General features: G+C 39.1%; 1 protein-coding gene across 1 annotated transcript in view; it reads left to right on the plus strand.

The window, feature by feature from the left end:
• Nucleotides 1-5,085: 5,085 nt before the first annotated feature.
• Nucleotides 5,086-18,725, plus strand: part of CCDC30 (coiled-coil domain containing 30) — a 58,962-nt gene continuing 45,322 nt past the window's right edge. The window contains exons 1-3 of the mRNA XM_021684432.2: nucleotides 5,086-5,205; nucleotides 6,522-6,659; nucleotides 8,615-8,793. Coding sequence (XP_021540107.1) covers nucleotides 5,095-5,205; nucleotides 6,522-6,659; nucleotides 8,615-8,793 — 428 coding nt within the window. The 5' untranslated portion in view covers nucleotides 5,086-5,094. The remainder of the gene's footprint in view (nucleotides 5,206-6,521; nucleotides 6,660-8,614; nucleotides 8,794-18,725) is intronic.

Here is an 18,725-nt window from a genome sequence, read left to right on the forward strand (position 1 = left end):
CCCCTCTCATGTGCTCTCTCTCTCTCATTCTCTCTGTCTCAAATAAATAAATAAAATCTTTAAAAAAAAAAGAAAAGAAAAGATCCTTGTAGAGTAACTGGCTAATCCACCTCCCTCTATGATAGATGTCATCCATGACATTCTGAATGAGTATATGTCATATTTTAAAACATGTTCAGAAAAGATCATACATATCCCTCTTGTGTTTAATTTTAAATACCAGAAGATTTTTCTTTGTCTAATCTCAAACCTCTAGGCTGTGGTATAAACCAGTTTTCTTGATCTTGTCATCAAGACTTGCAATATGTGTGGACTTCTAAAATAATACTAAATAAATTTTTGCCTTCAAAGTTCTCTCTTGATCTTCTGTGAAGAAAAAGATTCAAGCTTTCTTGATCGAGTTTAGCAGCCAGGCAATGGTGATATCGCTAAGTATTTTTTTTTAAAGGTTTTTTTATTTATTCATTCGAGACACAGAGATACAGAGAGAGGGAGACAATATGAGTAGGGGGAGAAGCAGAGGGAAGGGGAGAAGCAGGCCCCCCGCTGAGCAGGGAGCCTGGTGCGGTGCTCAATCCCAGGACCCCAGGATCATGACCTGAGCCGAAGGCAGACGCTTAACCATCTGAGCCACCCAGGCGCCCCATTATCGCTAAGTATTAACTAAAGAATCATTCTCAGCTGTGGAATTGAGTGAACTGAGTGCTGTAATCAGTAGGTTAGGAGTTTCAGATCTTGATGCAGGGCCATGCTCCCCTTGGCATGGATCTTCAGCTTTTATATGAGTGTGTGGGTGCCTCATGCCATCATTCCTGGTCTCTTACTACTTTACTTTCTGTTCTCTACAAAAAGGAAGTAAGGCAATGGAAACTAAGATTTCAGTGCCTACACAATGTTGTAATGACTCTGCTGTGGGTTTGATATAACTCATTTAATGTTAACATAAAATTGTGGGAGATAGGTGTCATTCACCCTGCTGCATAGGCGAGGAAACCAAGATCACAAATTCATAAATGTAAAGATTTCAAATTTCAACTGACTGCAACACCCATGTTTTTGCCACTATGATTTTCAAACTGTGTTTCAAGGATCCTTGATGTTCCACAGATGCAGAGTTCTAGGTCTTCTGCCTCCACATCAACCAGAGAAGCCTCTATTTCTGGGCACCCTGTAGACAGTTTCCCCGTAAGAATGTGTTTGAAAATAAATGGGAGGGGATGACCTTAAAAGGACAAATAATTTAGAAAACCAATCCCTTAAATTGTGCAGCCTCCTCAAGATAATGACCTGTATTTGTTACCCATTTCTATATGCAGACAGATTTACCATTAATTAGACCATCTTAATGCATGTTAGCAAACATGCATATTCTCAGAGAAAATGCTTAAAAAGAAGAAATGCTAGGTGTCTGATAGGAATGATAATAGCCGGGGTGCCTGGGTGGCACAGTCGGTTCAGCATCTGCCTTCGGCTCAGGTCATGATCCCAGAGTCCTGGGATGGAGTCCCACATAGGGCACCCTGCTCAGCTCCCTCTGCCTGCCACTCCCCCTGCTTGTGCTCTCTCTCTTTGTCAAATAGATAAGTTAAATTAAATTAAAAAAGGAATGATTATAGCCACAATATATTGAGCATCTCTCATATGCCATGATCTGTTTACATAAATCTCAAGTAATCCCTGTAACAGCCCTCCCCAAGGTAAGTAAGGATATTCCCAATTCATAGTTGAGAGAACTTAAAGGGACTGGAACAAAGTGAGAGGCAGAGCTAGGAGTTGTTCCAGGTTTGTCTGGACTTAGAGCTGATTATGTACATCATATCAACTCTTTTTTTATGTTCAATTAGGCGACGTGTAGTACATCAGTTTTTGATGTAGTGTTCAACAGTTCATTAGTTGCATATAACGCCCAGTGCTCATCACCACACGTCATGTCAGCTCTTACGAGGATTTATGGGGGGGGGTTATATAGGGGATTAATTATACCTCATGGGGGTTACCACATGCTCCACACTGAGCACATAAATCGTGTCCACCTGGAGGTGATGACTGGGCATATTGCATCCATCCTCCCCAGTGCCCGCACCTGCCGTCCCCTGGCCTGTGTCTGTGAGAGGGCCCAGCATCGTGCAGGCATGTAGTGGGGGTGGCAGTGACACTTGTCATCCTGTGCCCAGGAGGCAGTTTGCTTCATAGCATGAGACGATCCCCACCTTTGGGGTAGTAGAACACTGAAAGTGGAAAATTCTGAGCTGTTACACCTTTCTCCAGAGTCGTTGGTGGTTAGCCCATGCCAATGAGGCAGTTCCCTAGCGAGTCTGGTAGTGCTTGCCTTTGCTTACTGCCGCCTGACAGGTGAGGTTGGCTCCCATAAGCTACCCAGAGCTCTCTCTATCCCACTGCTCATTCCTTACAGTATCCGCTGCCCCTCTGGCCCCTCTGCTCTGTTTTTCTGTGTTAAACTTTGGTCGCCATGAAGTACATGAAGGACATACATTGCGTAAATACATCACCATTTTTAGTATGCCGCAAATTATGTTAAATTTCATATATATATATATTCTTTTGAAAAGCTATCTTTTAAAAGTCATAGCATTAAAATACATGACATTCTTATACGAAGAAACACAAAGGAAAACACAAAATGAGGGGAGTTTTCATGTTTAAGAGTTGAAATGTTTCTCGCACTTTGCACTGAGGCATCTCAGGTGGTATAAGGGTGGAGCCAAGGAGATTCTTGCCTTGGGTGCTGAATGCATCAGCATGTCATGTGTGGACATGCAGAAACATTCATCAGGGCAAAGTGGGGGCTGGTGAAGGGGAGAAGCTGCTCTGAGGAAAAAATATACCCTTTCCTATATCCTTGTCCAGTGCTGCTAGGAAGTCGACCTGAGTCTTAACCAGGTCTTTTTTCTATACCCCAGACAGGAGGATTTGTAAAAGTTACACTGGGCGGGGTGGTTTCAGCATCCATTTTGCCAGTTGCCTGTCCCATTCTTTCCAATCCATCTCTTCCTATTTTATGAATATTAAACACAAGAAGGGTAAATTATTGATAATCGACTTTACTAAACTAATAAATTAATTTTTGAAAAACCTGTTGGTTAATTTAGTACATATCTGGCAGTAAATTATGAATCCAGAAGGACAAGCAAAGCCCCAGAATACTTTTCTCCAAAATGTAATTAGGTAAAACTCTTTGGTGGATCAACCCTTTCCTCTTCAGCTTAAGTAAATGAATGTTTTTGTCTCTGAACTAAACTAAAAACTTAATTGAAGTTTCTGTTGAAACCTAATTCTAAATAAAAGTAATATCAGTGTTGGTGTCTTCTATTTCTAAATTACAACTAAATACTCAGAAGCTTCTTTTGCATATAGTTTTGTTACTGGGCCAATCTGTAATAAAGTGTTACTTTTCAAAAGTGAAAAAAAAAAAGGTACATTAGCAGCTTAAATCAGGACAATGAGGATCCTGTAGTGTATTTTTCTAATACTTGGTTCCTTTGGTTCAGCTGCCAAACAGCAGTGAGGGCTCAAACACTTAATAAAGCAACTCTCCAAAGGATCCAAGACCAGACAAGAGGTGAAACTGGTTGGTACGGAAAGTTTTCAAGGTGTAGCTTCAGGGAAGGACGCTTAAGAACTATAGCTTATTTTTTCAGTATTTTTTAGAATAACACATGTATGTATGTATTTTAACTGATGATTTATTTGGGTTAAGATTTCCCTCTTAGAGCCCGAGTTATCAGTAATATAGGAAAACACCAGAGAAACCTGTATGAAAAGTCAAGAGACAGTGCAAGTACAAGATTTGAATGAGGTAAGAAATAAAAAGGTAATTTTCAGTGAAAGCTGCTAATACAGGTGAGGCAGACTCCATAAGGATGCTTAAGAATAGCTGAATATAGGCAAAGGGAGAAAATACACCCCCAGGAGTGGTAAATCTATATCCTGTGATTGTGATCAGTGGTTACAGAAAGCCTTCCCAGGAGTAGTCAGTTAGGAAGGAGCCCACTGAAAATGTATTTTGGATAAACTAGTGTGTTGAAATTGTAAGGATGGTTTAAAGGTGTTGCCTCACAACTGAGTAAATGTGAAAATTCAGAACCCAATAACATAAACTGCCATTTACAGAGCATTTGCCTACATGTGCATAGGCATCATTATCCCTATTTTTCTGATGACAAAACTGAGCCTAAGTTAAGTAATGGGCTCAGTTTTCCACTATTGGTAAATAGAACAAAACCGGTAAGACTTTTTTCCCATGAATCATTCTTGGTTTCCCAAGTTGGAGAATAGAGACCTATGAATTTCATGCTGCTCCCTGGCGGGCTGGTACAAACGAGCAGTTAGCTCACTGACTGTCAAGAAGGGTCTGCAGCTTGATGACAGTATTACGAGAATTGGCTCAGTTCTCAGTCTATAGCCACCAAATTGCATTTTGGCCTCAATTTAATTTCCTAGTAGGTTTTTGTAACAAGAGAAAATATACTTTGGCAAGTCTGAATAGAGTAGATATTAAAAGTAAGGACTTATTTTGAATCCCAGTGCTATGTGATCTTGGGAAAAATACCTAATATATCTGAGCCTCGCCTTCTCTGTAAAAAAAAAAAAAAATATATATATATATATATATATATAGTAGTTCCAATTTCGTAGAGGTCCTGGGAAAACAAAATGAGATAATGCAAGTAAAGCATGTATCATGATGTCTGACACATGGCAAGCACTAACTAGTAGCTGCTCTCATTATTATTGCAATTATTATTATCAATTAATCTGAGAAGATTTTAACAAGACTTTATATTTGGTAGGTGCTTAACAAAATACATTCAAAATCTCACTTCACTCCTACTCTGATGGTTATAATGTATCTAGAACAAGTGTCAGCTCCGTTTTACAGTTGAGAAACAGGCTCAGAGAGAAAAATGTCTCTTACGAGCTATGGTACCATGAATTACTTTTCCCAGCTTCATATCTCCCCTAGATGACTATATAATTGAGTTAGATGGGAAATTATTATTATCAGAATTTATAAGAAACATGATTAAAGTATATAGAATTAATTATGTAAAATGCTTTTTGCAGATTTTGAATATGAGCCAAGAAAAAATTGAAATATTTGAAAGTGAGTCATCAGAAGAAAGCAGAAGGCAATTGACATCTGATTTTAATATTATACAGAAGACTTTGAAAGTTGAAAGTGAGGTATTTTGCCACTTAGGATGTTATTTCCCTCTTTTTGCATTCCTACTTTAGGGATTTCATGTTACCATTTAGTTTTAAAATAAATCGTAGCTATAGAATGTGTGTTTCTGTTAGTAATAATGGGGTTAGTGTCCTTTCCACAAGCTGAGTTCCAGCACCAGGCAAAGAGGGGCCTTTAAGTAGCAGGTATTTGATTATTATGGTAGTCATAGAGTCATGGACTTGTCTCTCCTTTTAACTGCTTGTCCTACCATCTTGGAAAGATCTATCAGGAGACAACCAGCCTATATTTGGAAGAGAGACCTGGAAGTGAGTCCATGGAAGTCTAGATCACCAATTTAGAGGACGGTGACACTTATATCAGTTTGCAGGGTGGGTGACAGCCAGTGCATTGCCCCAAATCCCATCCTGATGACCTACAGAAATTTTCAATGCAATGAGGTAGGAAACTGATACCACTTGACCTCTTCCTGTGGTTTTGGGTGGCCACTCTCTATTTTCTCTCCTTTTTGCCCAACGCCTTCCTCATCAATACTCTCTTCCCCTTCTGATTTCAAGGTTTTGGGAAAATACCAAGTAACTCCTCTCCTAAAGTAAATTTCATATCACCTGTTCCCATCATAGGGCACCACAGATTCTCAGGTCCCAGTCGTCCACCAACCAAACTGTATATTCCATGTCATCAGTGTAGAAATTTGATAAGAATCTACATATAACTGAAGTGTTTGCTCTCACGGATATATAGCCTCTGAAAAATCAGAGGCTTAGAGGAAACCCTAGTTGATTAAGTCACTGAATATACATTATTAAGTAAGGCAGCATAATTTGTAGTTAAGAACACAGTTTGAAGTTGGTCAGACAGTTGAATCTTAGCTTTACCACTTCCTAGCTATGTGAATTTAGGCAGCCACTTACACTCTCTGAGCCTGTTTCAGTAGCCCAGCTGCATGGGGTTGTCACAAAATTAAAGGCATGGTTGTTCTGTAAAAGGTAACTTTAAAAAAGATACATGTTAAAACAGGTAATATAACTAATGCAGGAGTTGCTGAAGAATTTACCTCTCTAGAAGCCTTGCTGAAAGTAGGAATGACTCTAGAAGCCCAGTGAATGATAGAAACCAAGAATGCTCAGTTTAATTAATTGATTTAAGTAAACTTTAATTACTAAGAAAGTAGTTCTGCCAGAAGAATAAGTTGGAATATTTAAAACACAAAAAATATGTGAGAGTCATTTCAAAGATTCCTCTTTAGAAGTATTATACATTTTATGCAGAAAGTCTTATTTTATTTTACTAAATATCTCTATTTCTTAATCAGGGATTGCAAAAATCAAAGTCAGAACTTAGATGCCTTTATAACGAAATTCAAAGTCTTCCAGGGGCATCAAGAGACAGAAACTATTTTTTAATAGCATATAACCTGCTACAAAGAGAGAATTTTGAATTAGAAACAAAGGTGAGACTGAATTAATTATTTAAATGTTCAGTGTTTGACTTTATCTTTTATTAGGATAAGATAAAAGGAAATTAATTTTCAGGAAGAGATGACTTGGAAATTGGGGTTTCTTTTATTATTATAGAATAAATTGCCATTAGTGTAGGTTATAAGCCAAGCTGCATCTCAGAATAGACTTCAACCAGGACTTCACTCTTAGGATTACTCTGTGAATTTTTTACTTTAAATCAGTTTCCCAACAGCTTAATTTTTGGAGCACATATTATAATGTAAAAGGTTTACTTAAAAATAGAACTACCAAATGATCCAGCAATTCCACTCTCTGGGTATATGCCCAAAACAATTGAAAGCACAGTCTTGAAGAGATAATTTGCACACCCATTTTCATAGCAGCATTATTCGCAATAGCTAAAATGTGGAAGTAACCCAAGTGTTCATTGATGGATGAATAGATAAGCAAATTGTGGTATGTACACACAATGGAAAGTTATTCAGCCTTAAAAAAGGAGGGAAATCCTGCAATATGCTACAACATGGATGAATCTTGAGGACATTATACTAAATGAAATAAGCCAATCACAAAAACACAATACTATATGATTCCAATTATGTTAGGTACTTAGAGTAGTCAAAATCATAAAGACAAAAAGTGTAATGGTAGTTTCAGGGGCTGGGGGAGAGGTCGAGGGGGAGTTATTGTTTAATAGGTATAGTGTGTTTTATAAGATGAAAAGAGTTCTGGAGATAGATGATGGTAATGGTCACACAACCATGTGAATGTATTTAATACCACTGAACGGCACACTTAAGCGTGTAAGGCTAAGATGGTAAATTTTATGTTATGTGTATTTTACCACCACCCCCAAAATTCAAGACAAACAAAAGTTTACTTAAATGTCTTCATCCTTAAACCTTCGAATCAAAGCATTTTTTCTTCAGTTATACTGAAAATTATGTTCATACTTAGAATTAGGAAAATGTTTAAATGTCCTGACCCTAATGTGTTCCCCAAGTATAAAAATGGCTGCCAGACCAGGGTTAGATGGAGAGGTTGCCTGCAGGGTGATTCCTGGAGTCCCACTTATCATTAACTACTCCTGGCTGAAAATTCTCTTCCTCAGTTACTCTTGGTCTTGATTAAAATGGTAGGAAGGAGTGAAGGCTTGAACACACAATTAAAATATATTGGGTTGTATTTCCATACCACATGTGAAATGGAGGACTAAGTCCAGGCCTCATTTACCCTCTCTGAAGTTGTTATCCTGAAGGCACGGTACAAGTTGTTGAGGGATTGGGACATGGATCAAAATAGTATGTGACCTAGGGAGGGAAAGGTCCAGGACATGGGTTTGCTACCTAGAAAGGTGGATACATGGGGCACATCCTATAACTAAGCTTTATTTGTGGGACCTCGTCAGCAAAGTGAGTTATCATCACACTGTACAATTAAAGGATTTTGTGTTATGAAATATCACTGGACAGCACAACACAGAAGAGGAACTGAGGCAACAGGAATATAATGTAAAAATGAGAGGTCCAGATCACTATCCTGGTAATCTGGCTCTCCCTTGTTCTCTCTTTTAAAAAACATTTTATTTTGAAATAATTTCAGACTTACAGAAAAGTTGCAAAAATAGTACAAAGAATTTCCATGTACCTTCACCCCTTCAGTATTAGTATGGTACCACATTTGCTTTATCACTTTCCCCCTCTCTCCCTTTCTCCAAAAATACCCTTCTTTAAAATCACAGATTTATGCATTCTTATGCCTATGGTAAAAAAGGATTAGATTACATAACAACCCCAAAGTGTTAAGTTAAATTAGAAGAAGACTTCAAATAGGATGTCAATTTATATTATTTGTCAATAATTATTTAAGCATTTAATGGAATGTACTTTCTCATAATTATATATTAGAATATGCAAAATAGGATATTTGTCTTCTCACTTTACAGGTCTTGAAGCTTTCACAAGAATTTGAACAATTAAATCATTTTACTGTAGGGAGAAAAACTGCACCGACTAATTTAATTACAAGTGAAAATATCTGTAAAGATATATATAAAGATGTGTCTAAACTACCAATTTTGGAAGTAGAGATTCAAAGCCCAAAGGAAGAGAGAGAGGAACTCTGGTAAATTGAGAAAGTCCCGTATCACATTAATTATTTGGGGGGTACAATTACCCTATTTGGCTTGATCATTGTAAGAATTTGACATTAATTTCCAAATGATGTGAATAGAAAAATTAATTATAAGTAAGCATTCCCCCAAAGAGTTTGTCTTTTGATATATTATTACATTTTTAAACCTTTTCTTGCTTTTTAAAATAAATTTATGCTTTTTGTAGAAAATTTGGAAAGCATGGAAAAATAAAAGGAATGATAATAACCCATAGTTTCACCAGGGAAATTTGTTAATGTCCTAACTTAGACTATACTCTGCCAAGAGATTTTTTGCTGTTTTTATTTAACATTGTATCTGATGATCATTTTGATAACCTTTTCTTTCTTCCTTCCTTCCTTCCTTCCCTCCTTCCTTCCTTTCTTGTTAATCTTGCCCTCAAACTCTTGTATTTCTGCTTTTTCAACAGAAGTATCTTTCACAGAAACTTTTGAGACTTTTGGCTAATGCTTTTCTGCTTTGGCACAAAAACTAATAGATGCAATCAAATTTTGTCTGGGCAAAATCCTAGAACTAGATCATCAGAAGAAACAATAGATGGCAATTTTGACTTATATACTATATACTGAAGGATACATCATCAGTGAACTAGGAAAATATGGTCTAGGTGCAGCCAAAGTTCTATCTTTGTAAACATCTTAACGTAGAAGGAGGGTTTTTTGTTTTTCGGGGTTTTTTTGCTAGTTTTGGACTGCTGAATTTTATGCCTTCCTAAAAGTTGCTTTTAACTTTAGAGTGTGCTCTGAGTCCAAGATTCCCAATCATGAAACCAAGTTGCAGAAGTGGGAAAAGCATATTAGAGACGTGGTGGGGAACAGGCATGATAGTGGTCACAAGAGCAAAGAGCCGAGAAGGTCAGTCACAGCATATAGGTTTGCTATAGGGGAAAAAGGAAGTCTAGTTCTTGAGCATTAGAATGGTGTATTACCAGGTTTTTAAGGGAGATTGTTCTAGTATCTCTAGAAGAGATAAATTGAAGAAGAAAAACAGACCTATTAATCCAGATATGAGCCACAGATGAGAGATAGTGGCCTGATTGAGTAGGTGGCAATGGAGTTGAAGTGACCACTCTGAACATTCTTCAGAGAAGATGTTAACGTTAATTATCAAAGCTGACAAAAATCCACCCAGCTGACTTGGGATCATTGGTAGGGATACTTGCCACAGGGAGCAAGGCTGTGGCCTTAATTCCGTTAGAGGTGGGGAACGTTGCCATGATAAAGATACTGGACTTCTCTCTAAAGAGCTCCTTGCTGCCACCTGTTTCCATTACATGGTCCAAATTACTTCCCATCACTGGGACTGTGAGAAGTCTATGTATCTGCCCAATGCTTCCCTATCTCCTCTTTTTGGAATGTTTCCTCGCTTACTTATCTCCTGTGCCCCACTTCACAGCCTCCATTTATCTCAGATCTATTACACAATCACATTTGACAGTAAAATTGTGTATCTACCATGTGCCAGGTACTATAGGGAGATACTGAGGATACAAAATAAGACCTAGCTCCTACCTTCATGGTCCATATAGCCTGCGGGGGGAAGATAGACAATTAAACAAAGCAGTATTGGATACTATGGGAGCACAAAGGAGGTGCCCTGGTCCAGGCTAAGAAACCAGAAAATATTCTTAAAGGAAGTAACAGACTGAGTCCTGAAGTATAGATACCCAGGGTCAAGCAAAAAGGTGAGGGAGTAATTTTCAGGGGGAATATAACATGTGCAAGAGAAGGCATGATTTGTTTGAGGAACTCAGTGACCTCGGTGCTGCTACAGCACAGAGCATGAAGAGAAGAAATGGGGAGGAGATGATGAGAGTGAGGAAGTAGGCAGGGACCTGATCACGAGGGAACATGAGTACCCGCATGGGGAAGTTTGTACAATAGGAAACTACCGCAGGGTTTAGTAACATGGAAGAGACCAAAACAGATTTGGCCTGTTCACTTGGCCTGCTGTGTGGATAATAGATTGTTAGTAGAGGAATGAAGGTAATGAGACTAGTTCAGAGGCTGTTGCTACAATCTGGTGAGAGAGGATAGTGTTGGTGAGGATAGAGAAAAGTGGATGGAAATGGATCAACAGGACTTAGGGACTAATGAGTATAGGAAGTGAGGAAGACGGTATGGTAGGTGGGGACTTGGGTATTAGCAGAGGTTAAGGAAGACTTTCAAGTTTCTGGTTTGATGGTGTTATCCATTGAGTTAGGGAATGCAGTTTTGAGGGAAGTGGGAAAGGAGTGCAACTTTTGATACGTTGACTTTGAAGTGTCTTTAGAACAGCCATGCCAAGAGCGAAGCCTGGGCTGGAGGTAAATTTGAGAATCATCAATAAGTAGATGGTAGCAGAAGTCCTGTGATGGATGAGATGGTCCCATAAGTTGCTTGATGAAGGTACCCAAAGGCAGAAATGTAAGGGAAGCCTCTCTATAAGAGACAAAAGGAATTACCCCTAAGTTAATGTAGACAAAACAGCCGGAGAAGTAGAAGAAAAGTCAAGAGAGTATGTGTTACAGAAGCCAGATTAAAGAGTGTTTCAAGAAGAAAGAAATAGTAAATAGTGTCATGTGCTGCCAAGAAAATAAAGAACAAAAGGTGACTACTGAATTCAGGATTAAGAATGTGATTGAAGATTTTAGTAAGAGTTGTTCCAATGAAGGGCAAAAAACAAATGGCCTCCTAGATCGCATCTCATGGGATGGTAAATGGGAGTGAACTGAGGAGTGAGTGGAATTTGAGGAAGTAAAAATGGTGAGTGTGGATGCTTTCCAAAAAGTTTGGTTATAAAGGAAAGAAGGGAATATGGAGCTGAGGTAAGAGGAAATGTGTTGTGTTTAACGACTGAGCCACCCAGGCACCCCAAAATGTGTTGTGTTTAAATGCTGAGAAAGAGTCCCCAAATGGACAGGTTTAGTATTCCAAATACCAGAGGGGCACTAGCCTTAGGAGATGGGCCACCTGGTCCATTGTAACAGGAGGAAGAAAGGGAAGATGGACAGAGATCCAAGTGAGTTTTTAACTTGAGAGGAAATCAAAGTACTTGTTTGATAGTTTGTGTCCTCTGTGAAGTAGGCAAGAAAGTCATGTGCTGAAAGAGAGTAATAGAAATGTCAGAGTGAAAAAAGTTTGAAATAATAACTGTGGCAATTGGAAAGGAAAGCTTACTAGGGAGGCCAGGTAGTGTTGAGGGCCCAGTTAAGGCTAGAGACTGTGACTTTATATGGCATTTGTCTTTGAGAATATGTGATGTGGGGGGCAACATTTAGTATAGGCATGAGAAGACAGTTGGATTTGTCCAGGGCTAAGGTTTTGCCACGTGAATGCAGTGGAAGGACAATGGGGGGAAGAAAGCTGAACATTTTATTTAGACAGTGATTAAAATAATGAACACTAGGCTTGGGGTGTCTGGGTGGCTCAGCTCAGGTCTTGCTCTCAGGGTCATGAGTTTAAGCCCCTGCACTGGGCTCCATGCTGGGCATGGAGCCTACTTAAATAATAATAATAATAACAACAACAACAACAACAACAACAAACACTGGGCTCTACATTGGATAAAGAAGCAAGTAAAGGGAGCTGATAGAAAAAGAGACAAGGAATTGAAAGTATTTATGTAAAAATTATGTAAAAAGGAAAAAGCTGAAATCTGGATATCTAATTTTAGTTATTTCAGAATTGAAGTGTTTGCTGCTGATAATAACCCATGGTGTGGTTATTCAAATAGTTGGCAAAGAGGGAGACATGAGGAGATAACTGGAGATAAGGAGACTGACGTAGTGAGACGCCAAGGCATTGTGGGTGATCTGTATGGTCCTTGGAATCTTCCAGGATGATGGCAGGACTTGGGGTGAAGAAGATGCCAGAAAGCCATGAGCAAAAATCTTCCACTGAAAAGAAGTAGAAAGTGTTAGAGCACACCTAGCATGGTCCCGTGCACATAGAAGCTGCTCCATAAGCCAAATTGATTGATTCTTGTAGTACATCTCTTCCACTACATTTTAGCTCCTTTAAGGTAATGGACTATGTCTTGTTTTTCTGTTGTGTATGGTGCTTTTCTTACACAGTAATGAATCTTAGAACAGGAGGGACCTGCAAATCTTCTTCTAGTGGTTTTCACACTTCAGCCTTCCAAGACTCTAGGAGCTCTATGGGGGGGGGCGGGCCTCAGAAACTGCCTTTGGAGATGAGGAAAGATTGATGAGTGGGACTGGGAGCCCTCCACTCACATTTCAGCCAGAGAAGACCCACTTTATCGGTTTCATATGTGGAATTCTGTATAAGATTTTACTTCAAGAAAGGGGCCACAGCTAAAATGTTTGAAAACCACTGCTATTTAGCTAGTCTTCTTTCACAGAGGAGGTCTCTGAGACCTAGAGAACTGAAATGCTATTCCGGTTACAGTCACATACTTAGCAAGTTATCAGCGAGACTGCAGGAAGTCCCAAGTCTCCTAACTCTGAGTCAGAGGTTACTACTTTTTCTGCTTTGGAGAGGACATAGTCACAAATATCTCAAGGGCTAGAAGGTGCTGGGACACTTGGGTTCTAGGTAGTTGCTATGAAAGTGAGCTTTATGGTATTAAAAACTGCTCAGGACTCAGTCTTTGTATATGTATAACATGGGGTGGGATGGGAGAATGAAGTCCAATCTGTCTTGTTCTGGACTCTCTCCAGTGTCTAGAACAATGCCTTTAAAAATATTGAAATGAATGGAGATTTCCTCCTACCCCCACTGTGTACTTGCAGTCAAACCCAAAGTTGGACTTCCAATGGCAGCCCTAAGCTTACAGAGCCCAGCTGATCTCAGCGTGGGTTTGCTTTGTTAGGAAGCTTGGGCCCGAGAGCAGCTGGTAGCTTCCCTTGACCTTAATGCCTTAATGAGCTGTATTTTTTTCTAACACACTCTCATTCACCATCTCCTTGCATTCTTACTACCTTTATCAAGAAATATGTGGTAAGTGTTCAAGTTGACTTATGTTTCTAGTTCAACTTGACAGTGAATTTATATCCATTTCCCAGGCTACTGATAAATTTTTCCTCTTCCTCTAAACTATTTCTTTCCCAGTCCAATCCATTCAGTGAATAGCCCCTCCATTCACACAGTTGATCAAACCAAAACCTAAGGAGTCACTGTTGCTTCCTCCCCACATCTAAACCATCAACAAATCCTGTCAGTTCCACCATGAAAATATAGAATATTTAATCTGTTTATTTCTACTATATCTCCACTGCTACTACCCTACTCCATGACACTGGTATCACTCACTTAGACCATCACAATATCTTCTTAACTAACCTCCCTGCTTCCATACGTCTTTACCAATCCATTCTCCATAGAGCAGCCAAACTATTTTTTTTAAAAAAGATTTTATTTATTTATTTGAGAGAGAGAGAGAATGAGAGCACAAGAGGGGGTAGGGTCAGAGGGAGAAGCAGATTCCTCGCCAAGCAGGGAGCCTGATGCGGGACTTGATCCTGGGACTCAGGGATCATGACCTGAGCCGAGGCAGACACTTAACCACCTGAGCCACCCACGTGCCCCAAAGTTTGCCTTTTGTTTCTAAATTACACATTTTCTCTTATATCTTTTGAAAGGATAAAGCCTGTTCTTTTTGGAGGGCATTTATTTAATGGATAATTGTCCTCATGTATCAAGAGCACTTTAAATTCCCATATTCCAAGATATTGCTAATTCTCCTTAATCAACTAACAAAATCATGTGAGTGCTGTTAATTTATTCAGACCATTAATGAAGATGTAAAATGGCATCAGCCCCAGGATTGTGCCCTAGAGAGCGCTTGTTTATCATTCCCTCCAAGTCAGAGAAGACTTACCGACTGCCTTCCTCTAAATATGGCTTTATAGGCACATCTCGTAGGCCCACCTGAGAGGAAGACCATTTAAACTTTATCTTTAAACTATGGAAACATAATGAAGGCTCCTCCTCTTCTTCCGTGTCAGCATGGCCACTATGCAATTATAGAAGAAAATTACATTAGGTCTGGCTAATTTTACTCTTTATAAAGTCATTTATCCTTCTAAATGTAGGCACAAATCAAGTGCCTGCATAGATGTTAAGCCCAAATGACCAGTTCATATTTGCCATTTTTTTAAAGAAAGCTTTTTATTTTTAGGTACTTGTAGATTCACAATGCATACAGTTGTAAGAAATAATAGAGAGGTCCCATGAACCCTTTAATCAGTTTCTCCCATTGGTAACATCTTATAAAATTATAGTATAATATCATAACCTGGATATTGACATTGATACAGTCGAGGTACAGAACATTTCCTTCACCACAGAGATCCTTCATGTTGTTCTTTTGTAGACCCTCCCTCCTAACATTCCTGCCCCGTCACCCACTTCTTAACTCTAGGCCCTAGTCTAATTCAAATTAGTCTATTCTCCATTTCTGTAAGTTTTTCATTTCAAGAGTGTTATATAAATATAACATACAATATGTAGCCTTTTGGGGCTGGCCTTTTTTCACTCAACATAATTCCCTGGAGATTCTTCTAGATTTCTGTATCAACAATTGGATCCTTTTGACTGTTGTGTAGTATTCCATAGTATGGCTGTTCCACAGTTTAACTGTTCATCCATTGAAAGACATCCAGTTTATTTCTAGTTTCGGCTGCTTTAAATAAAGCTGCTATAAATATTCAAGTTTTCATATGAACGTAATTGTTCATTTCTCTGGGATAAATCCCCAGGAGTGCAATTTCTGGCTCACATGGTAACCATATGTTTAGGGGTTTTTTGTTGTTTTTTAAGACATTGCTGAACTGTTTTCCCCCAGTGGCTGGGATATCATTTTACATTCCCACTAGCAATATAGGAGTGATCCAGTTTCTCTGCATCTTCTCTAGCATTTGGTATTGTCACTTGTAAATTTTAGCCATTCTGATAGGTGTATAGTGGTATCTCATTATAGTTTTAATTTGCATTTTCCTGAAGGCTAATAATGTTGAGTATCTTTTCGTGTGCTTATTTGCATCTGTCTGTCCTCTTTAGTGAAATCTCCTTCTGTGTCTTTGCCTATTTTCTAATGGGTTTGTTTTCTCACTGTTAAGTTTTGAGAGTTCTTTATGAATTCTAATATTAGTCCTTTGTCAGATATGTGATTTGCAAATATTTTTTCCCAGTCCATTGCTTGTTGTTCACTCTTTTATGAGGATTATCTCAGCATGAAGTTTTTCATTTTTATGGTGTATCAGTCTTTCCTTTTATGGATCACACTTTCGGTGTTAAGTCTTAGAACTCTGCTGGTCTTGAAGACTCTCCTGTGTTTTATGTATATTTTTACAATTTAAGTCCATTTTGCATTTGAGTTTTTATTTTGATTATTGTACTTTTCAGTTCCAAAATTTCCATTTGGTTCTTCCTTATATTTTCTATTTCTGTGCCAAGATTTTCTAGTTCTTTTCTGAGACTTTGCATTTTTTCATGTATTTCAATTGTGTTCATAAGTGCTCATCAAAGCATTTTTATAATGGCTGATTAAAAATCTTTGTCAGATAATTCTGACATGTTGGTTTTATCATCTATTTTTACTTTTTTTCATTTTCCTGGGTTTTGGTATGAAGAGTAATTTTAGATTAAAATCTGAATATTTTGGGTATTATGAAACTCTAGATCTTATTTAAGCCTTCAGTTTAACTGGCTTCTTCCGATACCACTCTGGCAGGGGGAGTAGGAGGGTGCTATCTCATTACTACCCCAGGTGGGTGGTACAAGTCAAGCTTCCCCACTCAAACTCCATGGGACACCCAAGGAAAGGGGGACTCCTCATCACTGCTGGTGAAGGTGGGAGGCCTCTGCTTATACTGCTCTGGCTGTGAGAGGGAGGAGTGCCTTGTTACTGGTATCCACTGGGTCTCCGTGATACCACATGGAGGTGGGTAAGGGTGGTCTTGTTAGTGAAAGTCCTTACTCTCCACTAGGCCTCCTCTGACACTACCCCAGTGGAAAGGGAGAAAGGTATCTCCTCACTGCCAGGTGGGGGTGAAAGTCCAGACTCCCTGTGTCTATTACTGCCTGGCAGGGATAAAAGTCCCTGCTCCCTGTTGGCTTGTGACACCACCCCAGTGGGGGTGCTTCATTATAGCCTGGTGGAGGTGGGAGTATAGGCTCCCAACCTGACCTTGGCTGACATGGGTGAGGGTGGGGCCACAGTTTTTTTTCTGTGGTGTTTGGCTGCTGGAATAAAGCTGTTAAAACCCAGGAAGCTCACAGTCATGTCACTCCTCAGGTCCTGAGTACCCTAGTTGGTCTACCTTCTCTGTACCTTTCAGAGTCTTCTTCTTCTTTTTTTTTTCTTAAAGATTTTTTTATTATTATTATTTATTTGACAGAGAGAAAGACAGTGAGAGAGGGAACACAAGCAGGGGGAGTGGAAGAGGGAGAAGCAGACTCCCCGCTGAGCAGGGAGCCCGATTCAGGACTCAATCCCAGGACCCTGGGATCATGACCTGAGCCAAAAGCAGACGCTTAATGACTGAGCCACCCAGGCACCCCTCAATGTCTTCTTATGTTTGTTTTATATATAATGCCTGGGCTTTTAGTTGTACCTGTGGGAGAAACAGGGAAAAGTAGGTTGACTCCATTTTCCTGGAAGCAGAAGTCGGTTTTTCCATTTTAATAATTATGAGGTATATGTTTGCATTTTTTGCAGTCTTCAAGTGTATCTGGCTTCCACTGGGAGTAGGAAAAGGAAAAGAGTTTATGGAGGATGGAAAAAATGATTGTTATTTTATCAGAAATTTATTTTTAAAGCATTTTAGTCTTTCATATTGTTTTATATAGTTTGAGTATATTATCTTTTTTTATTTCTTTTTTTAAACTTTGAGAGAGAGAGAGAGAGCAGGTGAGAGAGCACAAGCAGGGGGAGCAGTGGAGGGAGAGGGAAAAGCAGGCTCCCCACTGAGCAGGGAGCCCAATGCAGGGCTCGATCCTAAGACCCTCGGATCCTGACCTGAGCTGAAGGCAGACACTTAAACCAACCAAGCTACACAGGTGCCCTGAGTATATTATCTTTAAAAACCTGCTGAGTTGGGGCACCTGGGTGGCTCAGCTGGTTAAGTATCCGACTCTTGATTTCAACTCAGGTCATGATCTCAGGGTCATTGCATCAAGCCCTGTGTTGGGCTCTGCACTGGGCGTGGAGCCTGCTTAAGATTCTCTCTCTCCCTCTCCCTCTGCCCCACCCCTCCCCTCCCTCTTGCACTCTCTCTCTCTCTCTCTCTCTCTCTCGCAAAAACAAAAACAAAAAAAGAACCTGCTGAGTTCAAAATAAAATAAAATATTTAATTCTTTTTTTTGTACAATGCTAAAGGAATTATAATTTTTCTCCTGTTCTTTTCCAGTTTTTTCTGTATATACATTTCCCATGGTATTATGTATGTTTATTCACATATACATACATATCTATAGCTTATTGTTGTGCCATTTTATTTTAATAAGTATTTTTCATGTTGGTGAATTGTCTTTATACCACTTTCAAGTTGATTTATCTTTAATTCTCTTAGCCATTTCTGTGTCTCCATTTATTTATTTATTTATTTATTTTTAAAGATTTTATTTATTTAGTAGAGAGCGAAAAAGAGAGAAACAGCATGAGAGGGGAGAGGGTCAGAAGGAGAAGCAGGTTCCCCGCCGAGCTGGGAGCCAGATGAGGGACTTGATCCCAGGACTCCAGGATCACAACCTGAGCCAAAGGCAGTCGCTTAACCAACTGAGCCACCCAGGTGCCCCTGTGTCTCCATTTAATCACTGTTTTAAATAGTATGCTTATGAGCATTATTATACATTCAGCTCTTTTCTTCTTATGAATTATTCTATTGCAGTAAATTCATTGGTATTCAATTATTCAGTTAAAGGGTCTGAACATTTTT

This window comes from Neomonachus schauinslandi, chromosome 4 (genome assembly GCF_002201575.2).
Source record: "Neomonachus schauinslandi chromosome 4, ASM220157v2, whole genome shotgun sequence".
NCBI lineage: Eukaryota > Metazoa > Chordata > Mammalia > Carnivora > Phocidae > Neomonachus > Neomonachus schauinslandi.